The following is a 20,500-nucleotide window of genomic DNA, read 5'->3' as shown; positions in this document are numbered from 1 at the left end:
AGTCAGAAAGAGAAAAACAAATATTGTATATTAACACATATATGTGGAATCTAGAAAAATGGTAAAGATGATCTTATCTGCAAAGCAGAAACAGAGACACAGATGTAGAGAACAAACATATGGATACCAAGGGGGAAAGGGGGTGGATGCGATGAATTGGGAGATTAGGATTGACATATATACATTACTACGTATAAAACAGATAACTAATGAGAATCTACTGTATAGCACAGGGTACTCTATTCAATGCTCTGTGGTGACTTAAATGGGAAAGAAATCCAAAAAAGAGGGAATATATGTATACGCATGGCTGATTCACTTTGCTGTACAGCAGTGTAAAGCACCTACACTCCAATTTAAAAAAAAAAGCTGTTTGCTAATAATAGAGACTAAAGTATGATTCTTAGAGGAGCACACATTTCAATTATAAAGTCTGAGCAATAACTTACCTCTCTTAAAAGTAACAGAACAAATATCAAACTAAGTTAATGCAATCCATTGATATAAAGATAGGCTGTTTTTGAGATACACGGATTTTTGAAATTAAACGTTGAACATACAAGTGTCTAAAATAAGATGAAGTCATGAGGAAGGTTGATCATTCTTAGGAGACTGTGGCATTATACTCTTGAATGAGATATTATATAAGTATATATGTCCCTAATTAGTCAATTATGATTTAAAAAATAAAGCAATTCCTGATGTGTTCCTATTTAATTACCCTGAGATGCATGCTTATTGAATTTCAGGTCATAAAATATTCCTAATAGAGCTGTCTTAAGCATGCTGATACCTATCAGGGAATAATGTTACATGGAACTTAGTAAGAATTTTTAAATGATTAGGTTTATCAGAACACGTTGATGAATCAATTTCACCTATGTTTTACGTTCTGACAGATATCAAATAAGTAAAACAACAGTATCTATTCTCAAAGTGTTGAAAATCTAGAAGAAAGTCATAAAATAAGTTCAAGAACAAGAAAACACATGACTAGCTGCAAAAATCAGCACCAGAGGCAATAATTCAGAAATATTACGTCCCATATGCACCTACTCACCCATCCATCCAGTCAATATTTATACCACAATGCCCAGTACTAGATATTTGGTATACAAAGAGAGGTAAGATCAACTAATTTAAATTACATTACAAATAATCTAATAAATTTTCATAAAGATTTTATTTAAATTAGACTTTAAATGAAATTGGAGATTTAAATAGACTCAAATTATGATTGAGATCAACATTTTGGTATAATGTAAATGAAAGCAAATCCCTGGATACTGGCCATCTCTTTTACTTCAACACTCATTCTATTATTCTTGGTACTTCTTTACTAACACAAACTTCCATCATGCTCCTCCTTTTCAGAATATTTCACTATGCCTTCTGGCATTCCTGATCTATGATAAACTCCTCCAGGACTTGAGTTTCTTCTCTGAACCCTCAACACTTTGCTTTAATTGAATTCCAACTTTTCCCTGAGGATATACCACCCTCTGTAGACTTTTCATTCTGGTTATTCTCTCATACCCAAAGTGTCTCGAGTCAGGAAGCAAAGTTCTCTGCTGCTCTGTCAAACACTGTTCCCCTAAAATTGTGGAAAAGAAGAACTATTTTCCTTTAAGGCTCATGCTATCCTATCTTCATAGGTATCCTGTCCTAGATATTTCCTCTTCATTCTCTGAACATTTTCTCTTCATTTCTTGACAACAATCCTTGAGTCAATCTTCTTGCACACTTCAATTTCTGCCACCATCTTTTGTGACTTCATTCAATGTCCATGAGGATAACCTATCCAAGAACCTGGCCTCCCCTGAACAACTTATCCATCTCCAGTGTCTTTACCTTTTATTCCATCTCAGCTGCTCACTCCCACCATCACATCACACTGAACCCTTCTCATCACATCACATTAACTGAAAACATTCTCCTCTCTAACCACAGCCCCTTATGTTTCCATAATTCCTGCTCAACTACTACCCTCACATCTGTTCCTTGATAACCTTGGAACTTTCAGTTCACTAACGTTTCTACTTTTCCCTGCCTAGCTTCAGTCCCCTTCTAGCTTCACTTCTCTTTTTATTCCACTTAGATTTCATGGTCTACAATTTAAATAAATGGCTTGAAAATACTTATAACATTTTTGCCTCTCTGTTCATCCTAGCTATCTTCAATTAGCTCTCCTATATGTTACACTCCATATTTTATCATTTGCATTAGTATATGAGCATGCCCAAATCTCTCCTAACCTCAAAAGCATCTTTCCTGAACCTCCTCTCTCTATTTTCACAGCCAAACTTGGTGGAAGAGTTGTCTATATGATTGCCACTCTAGTTTGGATTCTGATCCCTCTACCCCACCAAAACAGGTCTAAAGCTACCCATTACCTGCATATCCTAAATTCAACAGACAGTTTTCAACACTCAGATTATTGGTTCCTTCTGGAGCATCTGACAAAGTTGAGTATTCCTTCCTCCAAAACCTCATTGTTGGATTTTGTGATATTTTACTATCTTCTCCCTGTTCTACCCCTCCTTTCTCCAATCTTTAGGTCTAGGAGTTCCTGAGGATTTTCTCTTCTCACCCAAGACAATCCCACCCACTTCCATGTCTATTTCCTGTAACTGTCATGTTTTCACATAGAAATGAAATATGGAACCAAATTTAATAAAATATAGATATCTGGGCACGTATTAAGCACCCTCTATCATTAAAACTTAAGTTTCATCACATTTTCTGTAGATCAGAATTCCAAATGAGCTCAGCTGGATGTTCTACTTAGGGTCTCACAAGACTGAATCAAAGTTTCAGCTGGGCTGGGCTATTATCTGGAGGCTCTAATGAAGAAAGCTACTTCAAAGATCATTCAAGTTGTTAGCTGAATTCATTGCTTTGCAGTTGTAGGACTGAGGCCCCAATTTTTTAGCTATAGAGACTACTTTGCATAGATTATACTAATTAAGTACTGTCTGTACAGGAAAGGTTGTATGTTTTTGAGAGAAAGAATAACATTTCATTGTTAATAAATCATAATGAATACATATAATATTATTAATAAATTTAATAAGTTGAATAAGAAATAAAGCTTAAGGGAGGAAAAGGCAAGAGGCTATTCCAGACAAGTGTAACAGAGAGATTACTATATGCTACCAAAAATGCAAGTGAAGAAAGTAATTGGGATTTTACACTAGGACAGAGTGCCATATGAACAAGCTGAGTGTATGAGAAAAGTTCAAATTATGAGAGGGATACACCATGGTAGGAAGGGTAACTGACAACATTCTAAGTATTGAGTAGAGCTTAATAAATGACTATAGCAAGTAAATACTAAACCATATGGCTATTTCAGCATTTACCAGTCAGCATTCTTATTTAAAATCACTGGAAGCTAACTCTGTCTAAGTGGAACAGCAATTTATTAAAGGGATTAGGATGACTAGAGAACCAGGCTTAGGGCTAAGCTTCTCAAGAACAAAATCATACTGCAGAACTGACCTGGTGAGGAAATTTGCTACTGCTCCTACTGGACACTTATATGCCAAGGTCTTTTCTTTCCTGCAATTATTATTTATTATTGTTTAGCACTGATACAATTTCTGCACCAGCAAAGCTATTTTAGAATTACTACTGACTCAATATCAGATTTCTCCACCATCAACCTCACGAGAATGTAATGTGAGTGCAGCATCTGCTTCTCTGTTCATTCTGTGCTGAGGTGTCCTGGAGATGAATATGAGTGGAGCATCTAAGTAATAGGGCTCATGACCTAGCTACCTGTGAGACTGGGAAAGTGAATTATAAAGCTTAACTTAGGGAGGTGGGACTTAGTTGGGACTTCCTCAGACATTAGAAGGTTGCTGAAAAAGGTATGAAGGAGTAAGAAAACATAATAAATGTCCATAACAAAATGACATATACTAAGCATACAAAATTCACCTAAAATTCATTAACTTCCCCCCCAATATATATTAGTAGTATCAAAGAATATAGTAATGGGTAGAACCTTAGAGATCATTTGTTTTAACTCTTTCATTTTACTAACAAGAAACCTGATGCCCAAAATGATTAGGTAATTTATCTGAACTTAAACAATTAGTTAGTAGAAAGAACTCATGCTTTTCAACCCTTAGTATATTTTCTATTATTCACTGAACAAATTCTACACATTATCTTAATGTTAAACTTAAATCTTACTCTCAAGGAAACTCAGGACTTGGTCCTCAGAAAGTTAGTTTGGTGACACTGGTCATTTTTCTCTCAATGTATAGATTTGATCAGTTTCTGAAAAACTATCAATGAAACTAAATCCTACAAAAACTATCAATGAAACTAAATTCTATGCAGAATCTAACTTTGTATTATTATCCATGAAAATGAACTGTAATTAAACGTCGAATGTTTTAACCATAGTTTGTAAATTTTTTGACTGGATTAAAACTTTCCCTTGCCAAAAGGCTAATATTCTTGCAACAAGAAGAAGAAGAAGAATTATTCAAAAGCTATGAGAATAAATGTTTAATTATGAAAGTACGTCTCACTCATATATTATTACATCTTATAAAATTAGGGCTAAAATCATCTAGGTAATCCACAATCACATGATTTCTCTATACAATTAATATCAAAACTTAAGCAAAGAGAACACTCACACTAGAGCACAGACAGAATATATACATTCTTTTAGTATTTTATTTTTATGACAACTGATAGAATTATGAGTCTTAACCTCAAGAATTACTGTGCGCTAGCTGTTTTTGGCACAGAAGCCAAAAACAAGCAATGAGATTTTAAGCAGGTGGAGAAAGAAAGAAGGCCAAGAGAGAGCAACAATTCAACACAGGCACTAACTTTGAGAAGCATGGCAACACAGAGAAAAAATTCTCTAAGAACAGAAGATAAATAGCTTTGTTCAGATTTAAATGTTACGTCTTAGAAGCTATCTATTTAGCACTTTTTGCTTTTTGTGAACACTCCACAGAAATTTATTGTACTGGTTGTCAGAAATATAGAAATACAGAATCAAATATAAGCCAACACTTGTAATCTCGGTGTGTACAGAAATCATTTAGTTTGACCAGAGGAAAAAACCATATTATTTTATAGGGCTTCATTTTCTTTGTGAAAAGAATATAATTAATACAGAATTGGGAACAGATAACTCAAAGCAAATAAAGAAACACAAAATACATACCTCTTGATGATACAGTCATTCTCTTCTAATATAAATCGGATATTTCTATATATAAGAATGCATTTTCCACAGATTAACTAGTGATCACTCAGACCAAATAATGAGAAAGTTTAAAAATCATAGTAAGAATTACACAATATTCAATTTTATTAAAAAGTTATCTTTTTCCCTCTGAAATAGTGCTTGCACTTTTTCCCTCTCCTGATAAACTGCTGATATCATTTTAAAAAAATACTGCCGCAGAACAGTAATTCTAAAATTTAAAATTAAAACAAGTTATCAATTTACCCAATAAAGGATAAATACTATCTAAAAAACCCATAGGGATATACTATACTTATTACTACCTTTTGGTTTTTAAAGATGCTTAAACCATCTAGCTAAAATGGTATGGTTCTATTGGGAGTGAAGGTCCTATAACATCAAATGCTGCCTGGTATAAATTCAATGAGACTCTAACCTTGGACTTAATGTTTACACATTTAAAAGTTTAAAAAAACTCTAAAATATTACACCTTTATTTTAATACACAAATCCATCCCAAACCTGTGTATTTATGTGTAAAAATGCTTCTTATTCAATTAGGAGAGGAATAAATATAATTCAAAATTTATATTTACAGCATATCACAGATTTTCTCATAATCTAAATAACTATGTGGCATAGTGTATCTCCCTGGCTTAAATAAATAGCACAGCTCTCCTGCAATTTGCAATGCCTTGCAGGAATTTAGTTAAAAATATGGAGAGAGAGACAGACAGACAGACAGAGAGGGAGGGAGAGACACTTGTGTATGATCAGAACCTGGAGGAAAAAAAGAGAAAAGGGAGAATAGCTCATAGTATTAAACAGAAATATTCTCCCAGAAACACTGCAAAATCTTTGTTTAAAAAAAAAAGGAAAATATAACAAGGGAAGAGCGTTTTTTTAAACCTTTAAAAATAATTTCATAGCAGTTCTGGAAAAATAATCGGTTATGACCTAGGCAGCAGCACATATTCCATAAAAGCAAATAATTTCTGCAGTATATCAAATAAGATATGGAGCTAGATAGCTGTTAAAGTATCACCTAATTTTAACCTGGAAAGAAAACAATAAATTCTATAAGGAGTTCAGATGATGTCATAAACAATCATCTAATAAATGTTTAACAAAGGAATAAATATGTAAGACATCGGGCCAGACTTGGTGAAGGTAAAATACATAAAATAAATCATATATAATCTTCAAGGGCAACTTTCATAGATGAGAAAAAGTTATACCTACCTATCTAGGACTTAGAAATTTTGTAGGTATGATTACTATGTAAAAAATAGGCTGAGAAAGTTGTTGGGCTGATTATAGATTTTAAAAATTGTGTATGTTATACACCATGACATAAACTGTATTTGGGCTATTTGATCAGATACTCACAGAATGATTGTAAGAAGGTTCCAATATCACAGGTAATGACATTTTCCCTTGAAGATTCAATTTTGTTAAATAAAAAATCTTTTCCCCCACAATCTTTTCTTTTTTCATGCGATGTATACCATACAGTCTAAACCGAACTGCATAATTTCCAATCATCTCAGATTCAACATGATTAAATTTGAATGTTTCTGTGAAGACAGGGCATGGTCCTCTCTGGATGCTGGTTTTTGCTCTCTGTTTCTTTATAGGTAGAAGAACAAGGTGTACTTGCCATGAGTTGCCACCTGTCCTGTTATATGTTGGGATATCTGTGACAGCTGTCACTGTTACCAGAAGCTTCTGTTCTTGTGAGTCATAGTCAAAAGTCACATCCAGTGTGCCGTACTTAGCTTCTGGCTCAGGATCAAAAGGTTTAGGAAGCTGTGAAGATGATCCTTGAGCTGACATATCCTAAGAAAAGCAAATTTAAATATTTTCAGTTTTTAACTCTATTATTTAATCTAGCATGTAAATAAGTATCTGATATTTCTTTAGAAGAATATGAAAACTGTTTTGATTTGCTATCATAAAGAAAGAATAATTAACAGCCAACTACAATCAAAAGCTACTCTATGTGGACAGAGTAATGTAAGTGGTACATTAAACTCAACAACTTATTCTAATAAAGGCACAGAATTTAATATTCACCATCACAATTCTGAGAAAGTTGGATATGTGTTTTTATCATGAGAGATGAAAATATATACTTCAATGTGCATCTCTGCTCCTTTTGTAAAAAAACTACTAAATTTTTAACATTATAAACAAAACAATTGACAGCTCAATATTAGGCTCGAGAGAAAGAGAACATAAATGAAGGTATAATGTTATTGAAAAATTTGGTACCATTTTCAGATTTGTTTCAAATGCTCCCATCTGTAATAGAATGTTAACACATTTAGGCTTGAAAATCAATGGAAACATGAAATGTGAAAGTATAAATACAAAGGCCTCAAAATATTTGCAGCCAAATAGCTATTTTCCATAACACACATACTACTTCAATTTTTAACTAGAATTTAAAATTACATATTATTTTCTAATACTAATTACTGTTGAAAATGGCAGAATACATATTTCAAAAGTGCAAGAAAGTATGAAACTATATACTTTAATTATAAGATTAAAAGAAACTGTACCCATTTTGCCTGGGACTGTCTCAAATTCCTGCTAGTCTAAATATCTGGAATGTAATAGGAGTTTCAGCTAGTTACTCATAGTACCAAATTCAGGTCTCTGACTTTTCAGCTATACCACCTCACACCCCTTCAAGTATTTTAATAAATCATAAGTGTCTCTCATTTTAAAATGTGGGCCAATTTTATAATTGTCTAAATTTTTTTGAACTTTTATTTAATGTGTACTGTAGTAGGCACTACTACTGACTCTTAGTCTTCCCTTTTTGCATTTCTCAAAAAAACAACCTGGGTTTTAGCCGCAAACACATTGTCTGGCAAGAGACTTTACTTCAAAATCTTCCTTACAACTGATATGGCCATGAAACTCTGCTCGAGTCAATGAGAGAGAAACAGAGTTCTGTATGAAACATTGAGACCAGGTTTGTAGAAAAACTACCTGCTTGTCACTCTCTATCTCTCTCACTCTTCCCACACAAGCAGATACACAGATAGGATGTGTGTGGGTCAGCTTGGACCAAGTGGATTAGGACAACACCCTAGGGGATGGGAGAGTGACTAAAAAGCAGGAACTGGGAGGATGATATTGTAGAGCAAAGTCACCTACTCACCCAGGACTATTGTTAAATGAAAGACAAACAATCTTCTGTGGTTTTGTATCTGTATTTGCCATTATACTTGTCTCCTTGTTACAGCAGCTTAACATGTACCTAACTATTGCGCCTACTATATAGGCGGGGACATATTTTAGGTGCGGGGATGCAGCAGAAAACCAAAAAGACACAAGTCTTTGACCTTATAAATCTTACATGTCTACCTACGATGACTCAATTGGTATCATGTATGGAAGAAAGATGACAAGTGAAGAAGAATACTTTAGGAACAGGAACAAACTCTCATAGGAAGAATTCAGTTTTTTATGCAATGTGATTAGATCAGGGTAAAAACATTCTCTTAAATTTACAGTTTGGAGCAAAATGTTTTAATGCATCCCAATTTATAACTGGTAAGTAAATGATTAATTACATAATTTATTTTTCAATTAAATATTTTCTAAAATAGTGTCACATTGGCTAAGATTTTCAAGGCAATAAAGATTTTTACAAGGTTCCAGATAGCTATTTCTGAATTTTGTTTCTCTTGGTGCCTGCCTATTTTTTTTTCCTGGGCATTCTGACAGTTCTTGTGAAACTGAGGGTTAAAAGGGTGGGAATTTTACAGATAGAAGTTACCACTTGTGTTCTACAAGTAGGTAATTAGAAAAGAATCCCTCTTGTCAAGGTTCTGAGTCAAAGTTTTGAATAATCTTTAGTTAGTAACAGGTCATCAATACAGTTAATGAACTCCTTGCTGGGGAATCCTTCTGAACCCTCCTTTCTCCTCTTCTAGTTCAACTGTGTAGGGATACAGGCTCTAAGACAGCTGGATCCTAGATTAAACCAATAGGACGGTAAGAATTTTCTATTTGATAAATAATATCTAATAAAGGAATTGTAGGAAGCAAAATAAACTTGAAAAAAACACAAGAATGAGTTTTACACTAACATAGGCTATCAGCACCTAAGTATTTACATAACATGCATTTGCTGTAGTTTGAATATATTCAGTTCTGCTGTAGAAGACAAAAAGCAAGCAGGATAGAGGAGACTCATAAGAAGTGTTAATATAGCGACCTTCTGAAATATAGGCAAAACTCACAGGCTCTGTTAACTATAGATAATAAGTAAGGAAGTAACTTGAGAGAAACAGGCAGAATTCAGAAGATGTGGTAAATATAGATAGTAACTTGCAAGTTATGTCAAAGACAGAATAAATAGAAAATAAGATAGAACAAATGACTATTACTATGGAAAGGGATGGAAAGCCCAAGCTATGATCATGTCACCTCTGGGCTGACAGCTCTGTCACCCATGTGTTCTATTTAAGAAATGAAGATAAAATCTATGTCTATTTAGCAGACTAACTGAAAGTTTCACTGGTGGCCAGGAGTACTTGCCCCTGCATCTCTCAAGTATGTGTTTTTGGCGCTTGGCACCCTTGTTCAAATTTCAACTTTTGTCCTTGTTACCATGCCATAATTAGGGAATGCTGATGATCGGAGCAGAAAGAGTAAGACTGGACATAAGGACATTATATAAACCAGGATTCATATGGTGTTGTCTTGCCACCTGTACCTACTGGTATCCTACCCTAACTGTGTTCTCCTCCCTCATCTTGATCCTCTTACTTCTTGCTTTATATTTGAAATAGCTTAAAACACACACACACATACACACACAGTGTAATCTGAGTAATCTTAATTTCGTCTGTGAATCCTGTGGGATAGCTTGTGTGGTGGTATACTTGGAGGGTACCAATACTTCAACGCAATTTCCCACACAGTGATTCAGGTAAAGGTGGGCAATACAGCATAGTTGTTAAGAGAACTGTTTTTGCAGTCAGGCAGACCTGGGTTTGAATTATAGTTCTACTGTTTAAGAACTGCTTATACTTGGGCAAATTGCTTAATTCTCTGAGTCTTAATGTTTTCATTTCTAAAATGGAAATAACAACTTCCTGAAGATGAGGTTGTTAGAATTAAATGAGCTGACTATGTAAAGCTTATAGAAAAATTCCTGGCACAATTGGTGACAGCTATTATTGTTGTTGTTAGTTCCACAATCCAGGTTTCACTGTTAACTTGTTGGCTATCTATATAGTTTGCAAGTCTATAAAATAGTTATCTCAAATTTGCTCAAGGTACAAAACATGGAGAAATATTCTTTGTGGAAAATTATGAAATACTGCTATATTAAACTTACAATACCAATGTAGAATTTTCTTCTAAGTTGTATACTATATAATAATATTAGAAATAGTACAAAAGTAGTAAAAGATAAAAAGTGTTGTAGAAATTATTTACGAACAACTTTAAGGAAATTCTATTCAGAGCTCTACTTTCATTATTTAATTTTGGCAGTAGATAAAAATTCACCTAGTAAGAACACTGACACACTGCAGCATCATGAAATGTTGTCTGGAACAAAAGTTGTAAAAACTTGAGATCTAGAAAAAAATAAACCTAAAAGTAAACACTGGCTTATGAAAACCTCTATATTACCTTTATAGTCTTCACCATCATAGAAAGATTAAAACAAATCCTTTTCAGAACATGGAAAGACTTCAAAAGTATAACACACCTATTTTTATTGTTGTTTTTCACATTTTTTGCTCCAAAAAAAGGAAATAACTTAAAATACAACCAACTAACCTCTCTGAATGCATGATATCATGGATTCAAATTTCATTAGTAAAGCAGAGCATCACTTATCCCTTCCATAGTTCATGGTATGGAAACATTATTCTGAAAGACTTGTAAAACATTAAAGGGCAACCTCCCAATGGTAAAAATATCCAAATAAAACAATCTTAAAAATAAGCCCAAACATAAATAGGAATCTCAAGATAAAAGAAATGGGTAATTCCAGAATGTTTTATGTAAAATGTTAAGAAAAATTTTTTAAACTCCTATTGAGGCTGAAACCAGGGGGAAGATACTTCTCAATATCTTGCATATTGCTTTCAATTTTACCTACCTATCCTTTTTTGGGGGAGAGTTGAAGGATGGTTGGGAAAGCCCTGAAAATTCTGCTGGATAAAAATAGAAACAGGTACCATAAGCCACAAAGGACAAGATAGTGATAAAACCTTCTGACCAAGAGGAGAAGCACAGGATTATTATCTTCCAAATAACATTCATTTAAAAAATTCTATGTGCTTTTACTTACTTCAGGACTCAGGACTGCAGTGCTGTCACTTGGAACATCTTCTTCATATCCTTTATTATGAAAACTTTCTATTTCATGACCTGTGCTTCCTTCACTCGGACACTTGTTATATGAGCATCTTGGACTGTTGCTGCAGTGGGAAAATTCACATTTACTGTCCCCAATTTCTGAGGGTGTACATGAGAGATGGGGAGAACCACTGTCATCCTGATATGGTGGTGGCTGCAATTCATCCAGTGGGGGTGTTCTTCTCATTCTCTGAATGCAGTTTCCTGATAATAATTAAGAATCTGGTCACTCTTTCCAATTAGCCTCAACATGCAGTACAGTCCACAATAATTGTAAATAACTTAAAAAAAACTGGATTAAAATTTTGTGGCTAGGTAACTACTAGATTTACTAATGAATTTTCTTCTTCCCTAGTTCAGATGCAGAAATCAAATAATCTGGTTTCCCATTCCTCTCCTCCTGCATAATAAAATCAGGAAAAATAAAAATTATATACCAAAAGAGACCCTGTTTTATACTGTAAAAATGGAAGAGTGACATACACTAGTGAAATCAATAATTTATTTAGGTCTTTCAAAACAATCCTAAAGTATACAAACTTCATTTATTCCCTTATGATCTGTCACCTCTCTAGCCACAATAGGAAAAATATAGTTGGTAAAACAAACATAAACCTCATTTATTTTTTCAATTACTGAGATGAACTTAAACTAGCATTCAACTTAGCAGTGTCGGAAACTATTTTTCCACATTTATCCTAGAGCCAGAATCCTGAAATGAGGTGCAGTGTGAATCAAGGTCTAATTTCCCTATGCACCCCGTCTCCATTATAAAGAGGCCACTCCCTGCTCCACCACACCCTGCATCTGACTCCTTCTAAAGTACAGTTCCACCTTGTCTGTAGTAGGCATCTCTACCTCCAGCAGTTAATTTGAAACTACATTTTCTTTCTCTCTTAAATCATGCTTTTAACTTTTACCTCAATGATTTATCTAAATAACTGAGAATACACATGTCTATGAACAGGACAGAGGTGGGGACAGGAGGGTATGTAAGGAAATAGAGTTCAGTACACAATTTAGGAACAGCAAGCCTGTGTGGATAAATCCTGGACACAATATCAGATACTAAATTCAAATACTGCTCATTTTTTCCTTTAATGGACTGTGACTCTCCATTCTCAAAAGGCACTCTGAAAAAAGGTAGTTTGTATTGTAATTTTATAATAGAGTTCAGTTCAAATGTTCAATAGGTCTTCTGTTCTTCCTAAGATAGAAAAACTTTACATAAGAACTATAAAACTCATTTAAAAATTACCACGTCTGGTTCAAATGGAAAATATTAATTTGCATAAGCTCAACACAGATTTACATATTTGCTCAGAAGCCCTAATTCTGGAAAAAGAAATTAAATGTCTCACCTAGTGAGTCTAACATATCAACTTTAGAAATAAGCACAAAGTACAAAAGTTAATGACTTAATATAGCTGAAGCTAAATTGAGAAGATAGATTAAATAGATGAGTTGCAGATAGAGCCAATAAAACACGATAAACCAGATTTCAGAATGGGGCTTCCAGAAAAACTTTTGTTTTCCTGACAAAAGCAGGCAAAATCAACTGGCAGGCCCCATTTGTTCACTGGCCCTTCCCCTTCCTCCTGCTTGGAGGTGTAGCACTCATCTTGAAACCATGAAGTAACAAGCATGAGAATGAAAAATAAGAATGATGAAGAAGCATCTGAAAAATCACTAAGTTAGCATCTCCAAACTTCTTGATGCCTGAGACAAATAAATCCCTATTTTAAAAAAACAAAACAAAAGCAGGGACTTTCCTGGCAGTCCAGTGGTTAAGACTTTGCACTTCTAGTGTCGGGTGTACGGGTTTAATCTCTGGTTGGGGAACTAAGATCCCACATGCCACGCAGCATGGCCAGAAAACAAAAAACCACCAAAACCCCAACAAAACCTGATATTTGAATTTTCTGTTGTTTCTAAATATATTCCCTACTGCTAGTTTTTTTTAAAAATTTATTTATTATTTTTTGGGGGGGGTGGTTTAAATCCCTAAACTGGCATCTTCTCTCCCTTTAAAAATGTATATTTAATCAGCCACTGAATTATAAATTAAATTATAATACCTAAATATTTACTGTACATTAAGTCAATTAAAAAATTCCCAATGTAGTGGTTCTAAGAATCAGCATGCCATCTTTTCCTTTACCTTACTTTTTTCAAAAAGAAAAATGATCTTTCTGAGAAGTACCTCAGCATATTACCCTACAGATCTCACTGGACAGAACTGGGTCACATGTCTATTTCTAAACCTATCTGTGGTATGGGGAATGTGATTACCATAATTGGCTTATGTTAATCAGAAGCCATCAAACTGAAGCTGGGGATGGGATCCATATCACTGTTCATATCTATATGGAAAAGAGTAGATGCCACTCACCAAGAAAAAAAAAAGAGAGAAGACTCAAATTAGAAATGAAAGAAGAGAAATTACAATTGATACTATATATAAAAAGGATCATAAGAGATTACTATGAAAAATTATACACCAACAAATTGGAAAACCTAGAAGAAATGGATAACTTCCAAGAAACATACAACCTACCAAGACTGAATCATGAAGAAATAGAAAGTCTGAACAAACAAATTACTAGTAAGGAGACTGAATCAGCAATCAACTTCCTGACAAACAAAAGTTCAGGATCATATGGATTCACTGGTGAATTCTATCAAATACTTAAAGAAGAATTAATATCAGTCCTTATCAAACTCATAAAAAAAAGGCAAGGAGGGAACACTTGCAAACTTATTTTACCATGCCAGCATTACTCAAAGCCAGACAAGGACACTACAAAAAAATAAAATTATAGGTCAATATTCCTGATGAATACAGATGCAAAAGTCCTCAACAAAATATTAACAAACAGAATTCAATAATATATTAAGAGGATCATACATCATAATCAAGTAGGATTTATTCCAGCAGATGGTTCAACATATGGAAACCAATCAGTGTAATACAAAAAATTAACAAAATGAAATATAAAAATAATATGATCATCTCAATAGATACAGAAAAAGTATTTGGCAGAATTCAACATCCATTCATGATAAAAACTCTCAACAAACTGGGTATAGAGGGAACATATATCAACATAATAAAATCCATATATGAAAAGTCCACAGGTAACATCATACTCAACAGTAAAAAGCTGAAAGCTTTTCCTCTAAGACTGGGAACAAGACAAGGATGCTGACTTTCATTACTTTTATTCAACATAGTACTGGAAGTCCTTGCAGAGTAATTAGGCAAGAAAAAAAAAAAGACACCCAAGTTGGAAAGGAAGAAGTAAAACTGTCTCCATTTGCAGATGACATAATATTATATATAGAAAACCATCAAGAGTCCACCAAAAAACTGTTAGAAGTAATAAACGTAATCAGTAAAGTTTCTGGATACAAAATCAATATAAAAAATCAGTTGTGTTTTTATCAACTAACAATCAATTGTCATAAAAAAGAAATTAAGAAAAAAAATCCCATTTACAATTGCATTAAAAAGGATAAAATACCAAGGAATAAATTTAACCAAGGAGGTAAAAGACCTGTACACTAAAAACCATAAGACACTGATGAAAGAAGTTAAAGAAGACACAAATAAATGGAAAGATATTCTGTGTTAATGGATTGGAAGAATACTGTTAAAATGTTCATACTTCCCAAAGCAATCTACAGATTTAATGCAATTGTTATCAATATTCCAATGGCTTTTTTTCCCACAGAAATAGAAAAAGCAATGTTAAAATCTGTATGGAAACACAGAAGATTCCAAATAGCCAAAACAATCTTGAAAAAGAAGAAGAAAGCTGGAGGTATGACACGTTCTGATTTGAAAGTATACTACAAAGCTACAGTAATCAAAACAGTATGGTACTGGCACAAAAGCACATACATAGGTCAATACAACAGAATGGAGAGCCCAGAAATAAACCTACACATGTAGGCTCAATTAATTTATGATAAAGGGGCCAAGAAAATACAATGGGGAGAGGATAGTCTCTTCAATCAATGGTGTTGGGAAAACTGGACAGCCACATGCAAAATAATAACAAAGCAGAAACTGAACTATTGTCTTACACCAAATACATAAATCAACTCAAAATGGATGAAATACTTGAACATAAGACCTGAAACCATAAAATTCCTAGAAAAAAACATAGTGGGTAAGCTCCTTGACATTGGCCTTAACAATATTTTAGATTTGACAGCAAAAGCAAAGGCAACAAAAGCAAAAATAAACAAGTAGGATTATGTCAAACTAAATAGCTTCTGCACTGCAAACACTCAAGAAAATTAAAAGGGTGACCTATAGAATGGTGGAAAATGTTTGCAAATCATATATCTGGTAAGTGTTAATATCCAAAATACATAAAAATCTCACACAACTCAGTGAAAAAACTAACAATCTGATTTAAAAATTGGTTGAGAAACTAAAAAATGCCTTTGGGAAAAAATCTTCTTTTTCCAAAGGAGATATCCAAATGGCCAATAGGTACTTGAAAGGGTGTTCAAAGCACTAATTATCAGAGAAATGCAAATCAACCCCAATGAGATATTAACTCACACCTGTTAGAATGGTTATTAAAAAAAGACAGGAGATAACAAATACTGGCTAGGATGTGGAGAAAAGGGAATCTTTGTGCACCACTGGTGGGAGTGTGAACTGTTGAAGGAACTTGAAAAACAATATAGAGATTTCTCAAAAAATTAAAAATAGAAGTACCATAAGATCTAGCATTTCCACTTCTGGGTATTTATCTGAAGGAAATGAAATCACTATATTGAAAAGATATCTGCATTCTCATATTCACTGAAGTATTATTTATAATAGTCAAGGCATGGAAAAAACTTAAATGTCCATCAACGAATGAATGGATAAAGATAATGTGGCATATACAGACAATGGACTATTATTCAGCCATAAAAATGAAGGAAATCCTGCTATTTGTGACAACAGGGATGGACCTTGAGGACATTATGCTAAGTAAAATAAGTCAGAAAGAGAAAGATAAATACTGTATGATGTCATTTATATGTGGAATCTTAAAAAACTGAATTTATAGATACAGAGAACAGATTGGTGGTTGGCAAAAAAAAAAAAAAAAAAGAGGCAGGGCTGGGTGTGTGGGAAAGGGGTGAACGTGGTCAAAAGGTACAAACTTCCAGTTAGAAGATAAATAAGTGCTGGCGATGTAATGTACAGGACAGTGATTATAGTCAATAATACTGTATTATATATTTAAAATTTGCTGAGAGTAGAATAAAAGTAGATAAACGTCCTCATCAGAAGAAAAAATTTGTAACTATGTGAAGTGACTGATGTTAACTAAATTTATTGTGATAATCATTTTGCAATACTTACATATATCAAACCATTATGTTGTACACCTTGGAATAATACAAAACTATATGTCAATTAAACCTCAATAAAACTGGGAAAAGTAAAAAATGACTCAATACTTCCCTTCCAAAAGCTTATACACTATTTGGGAGTATAAAAATACACACACACATTAAACAAAACAAAACAAAAATTAGATGCCTAAAGATTCCAGGAAGGAGGAAGATAAAGGATCCTTGCCTTCCTTATACATCAGTCTGGCAACTGATTTCAGTTTTCATTTTTATTAAATATCTTCTCTTTCTGTGGCTCTTTTCCCACTTTAATAATCCATTCCTGAACTTCTTTTTGATGTGACCATGACATAATTTCTGTCTGGTAATTATGTTAGATCTTACTTCCTTTGGTTTACTTTTTATATATCAGGTCCCTGCCACCAACTATGGGACTCACACAGCTGAGCTCCAGTCATGTGGCTCTTATTTAGATTTAGTGTAACTGTGCTCTAAAGACCAAGGCATAAGTTACCCCAAAGAAGTTCAGTGATATTTAAAGATGCTAAGTAGGTTCCATGGGTAGACTTCAATATTGTTTCTGGGTTTGAGAGAAACAATTTTAAAGCTGTGAATTGGAACATATAAAATATTTTGGAACACATAAGTGAGATATATATATAATATATAAACCTTGGGATATATAAATTATATATATGTAGGTTTACATAATTATATATTATTGTATACATTCTCAAAGTTTGAAAGTGATATTGACGTAGTTTTCTCTTTACTTTTCATTTTACTCTTGCATTTTACTTTTCAAAGTGAAGAACACCAAATGAATCTGGAATCTAAATTTCATTAAAAAGGTACAGTTCTGAGGATTTCTCCTTTTTTTAACTTTTGTAATAATATCTTTTTTCTCTCATTGATAATTGCTTTATATTGTCTCAATGTTATAACTAAAAATTGGCTTAAACTGGATTGATATTGGAAAAAATTTTAAGACAGTTGTTTTATAATATAACACAATTTACATCACAGTTGTTAAATTACACTGTAAACATCCAATCTTAGGAAGAAATTTTTGTGGGACTATCAAACACCAAAATGATGATGCCCTACTATTACTTTATCCCTCATTTTACAACCCAATTTCATACCCTATTTTATGGAAATGACATATCCATAAAAGGGTTCATGCATGAATATATTTTAAGCATTTTAATTTGCCATTTGCACACTGCACAGTAGATACAAAATAAGACAAAGTATCTTCCTATTCTAGAAAAAAATAGGATGCATGCATATCAGGAACATGACCTGTAGTTCTTAACATTATGTTTTAAGACAGTGGTTTTCAGAGTTTAGGAACTGCAGCTTTAAAAAGTGGTGAATATTCAACATCTGTAGAATTCACATTTCTTTTCAAATGCCTGGGGAAATTTGCCAAAATTGATCATATACTGGGTAATAAATTAAGGCTCAACACAGTTCTCAAAACTAGAAGTGTAAAGAGGATGTTTTCTAACCACAGTGGAATCAAACTAGAAATGACAAACAAAAATATAACTAAAAAAACTATAGATATCTAGATAAAATAATTAGAAATTAAGATAAACTTCTAAATTGCCCATGGATTAAAAAAGAAATCACAATAGAAATTAGAAAACATATTGAAAATAATGATAATAAAAATAATCCCTATAAATACTTGTGGAATGTGGATAAGAAGGATATTTACAGGCCTAAGTGCATATACCAGGGAGGGCAGGGAGAGAGGAAGGCTGAAAACAGTGTTATAAGTTCCTATTTCAAGAAGTTAAAAATTAAAAAACAAACAAGTGTAACTCAAAGAAATTAGGAGGAATGAAATAAGAAGCATAAATCAAAAAGAGAAAACACGTATACAATAGAAAGCATCAGCAAACCAAAATAAAATTCATTGAGAACACTAATAAAACTGATAAGCTGCTAGGAGAGACTAGTCAGGAAGAAAAAGAGAGAAGGCATGAATTATTAATATCAAGAATATAAAAGAGGACATCATTTCAAACCCATCAGACATTAAAAAAATAGCAAGCTTTCCCTTTGTTCTTCCCTTTCTTGAAATTTATCAACCCTAAAGCTATTCAGTGGGGCAGAGGGAGGCAGTGGTCTGCACTGGTGGTGGCACAAGAAGCTGCAGTGGCCTGGAGCCATGTATCAGAGCACAAGTGGGGTGAGGAGGGCCTTCATTCAGGGAGAGGCCAGAAGTGAGGTGTCAGAGCTCATGTAGGGCAGAGAGGGCATCCACACATGCAGCAGTGCCATGCAGCATGATGGAACCCAGTCTGGGTGAGAAAGGCCCAGCACAGGGAACCAGAGCCTCAGCAGGATAAGAAGGTTCCCCATGGATGGGAAGTCTAGCCTGGGGCAACAGAGCCCAAACAGAGTGAGGAGTGTGTCTCACTCAGTGAGAGAAAGGAGCCAGAGCCCGGGTAGGATCAGAGCCACGGAGGGGTGGTGTGGGCTGTCAAGCCCAGGAAGGCTGAGGAGGGCATCCACACAGACAGGTGGCCTGACACAGGCCAACCAGAACCTAAGCTGGATGGTGGGGGGGATGGGGTGCTATCCATGTGTAAGGATAACTTAGCGTGTGCTGTCTGGGCCAAGTGGGGGGAGGAAGGCAACTGTGGGGAAAAGGGGAAGTCCTGGCATATGGGGTCAGAACCCAAGCAGGAAGCTAGAGCTTAGGTAGGATGATGGAGACATTCAATGGGAGGCAAGCTGGCCTGGGCTGTCAGGGTCCATGTTCTGAGGGTCATGAGGACACCCACAGGTGGAAAAGGCTGCATGTGATATTTGAAACTAAATGGGGTAAAAGGGGCATCTGTGCAGAGTGATGGGGGGTGGTAGTGATTAAACAATAAATATATTATGGTTAATGGGAGCCAGGTCTTTCAGTGTTTGAAAAGGGAGTTATAAATATGGAATGCAAAATAACTAGAATAAACTCTATGATACTGGATTAGAATTAAAAGATATCAGTGTGAACTCAGGTTGTTAGTAATAGGTAGAACTATATTGTAAATACACATATAACATGTGTACACACACACATTCCTGAGTATCCTAGCTCTATCCACTAAGAGGGCTTAAGAACAACACTTTGACAGCAATGAGCACACCTACTGCCCAGATTTCAACTTCTCAATCAGTTCTTCACTAAAAGGAACCAAGACTCCATGAAGAAATGGCTAATTCCAGGGCTGAGAAAAGGAGAATACAAGACAAGCCTAGAAAAGCTTGCTGTGTTGAGAGTAAGAACACACTCAAAAGAATGATGGGGTCATGTCAAAAGGACAAAGAAACCAGCTTGAAGGGGTTCACAATGACCAAAAATCCCACTAACAATTTAAGCTTCAAAATAAATAGTGATAGTAACTGATTATAAGACACTGAGGAAAAGAGGAAACCATTAGTCCATCTAGATATAAATGAATATAAGAATAAACTGAAAGAATTTTGAGAAACAGATTATTTACATAG

At 34.2% G+C, this 20,500-nt stretch overlaps 1 protein-coding gene across 4 annotated transcripts in view; it reads right to left on the bottom strand.

The window, feature by feature from the left end:
- Positions 1–20,500, bottom strand: part of SYT14 (synaptotagmin 14) — a 220,460-nt gene that overhangs the window by 61,524 nt on the left and 138,436 nt on the right. For all 4 annotated transcript variants that reach the window (XM_057727815.1, XM_057727816.1, XM_057727813.1 and 1 more), the window contains 2 exons: positions 11,553–11,824; positions 6,611–7,060 (listed from right to left, as the gene is read on the bottom strand). In XM_057727815.1, coding sequence (XP_057583798.1) covers positions 6,611–7,060; positions 11,553–11,824 — 722 coding nt within the window. The remainder of the gene's footprint in view (positions 1–6,610; positions 7,061–11,552; positions 11,825–20,500) is intronic.

Source organism: Hippopotamus amphibius, chromosome 3, assembly GCF_030028045.1.
Source record: "Hippopotamus amphibius kiboko isolate mHipAmp2 chromosome 3, mHipAmp2.hap2, whole genome shotgun sequence".
NCBI lineage: Eukaryota > Metazoa > Chordata > Mammalia > Artiodactyla > Hippopotamidae > Hippopotamus > Hippopotamus amphibius.
Note: the sequence above shows the minus strand (reverse complement) of the source record. Positions and strands in the feature narration are given on the sequence as shown.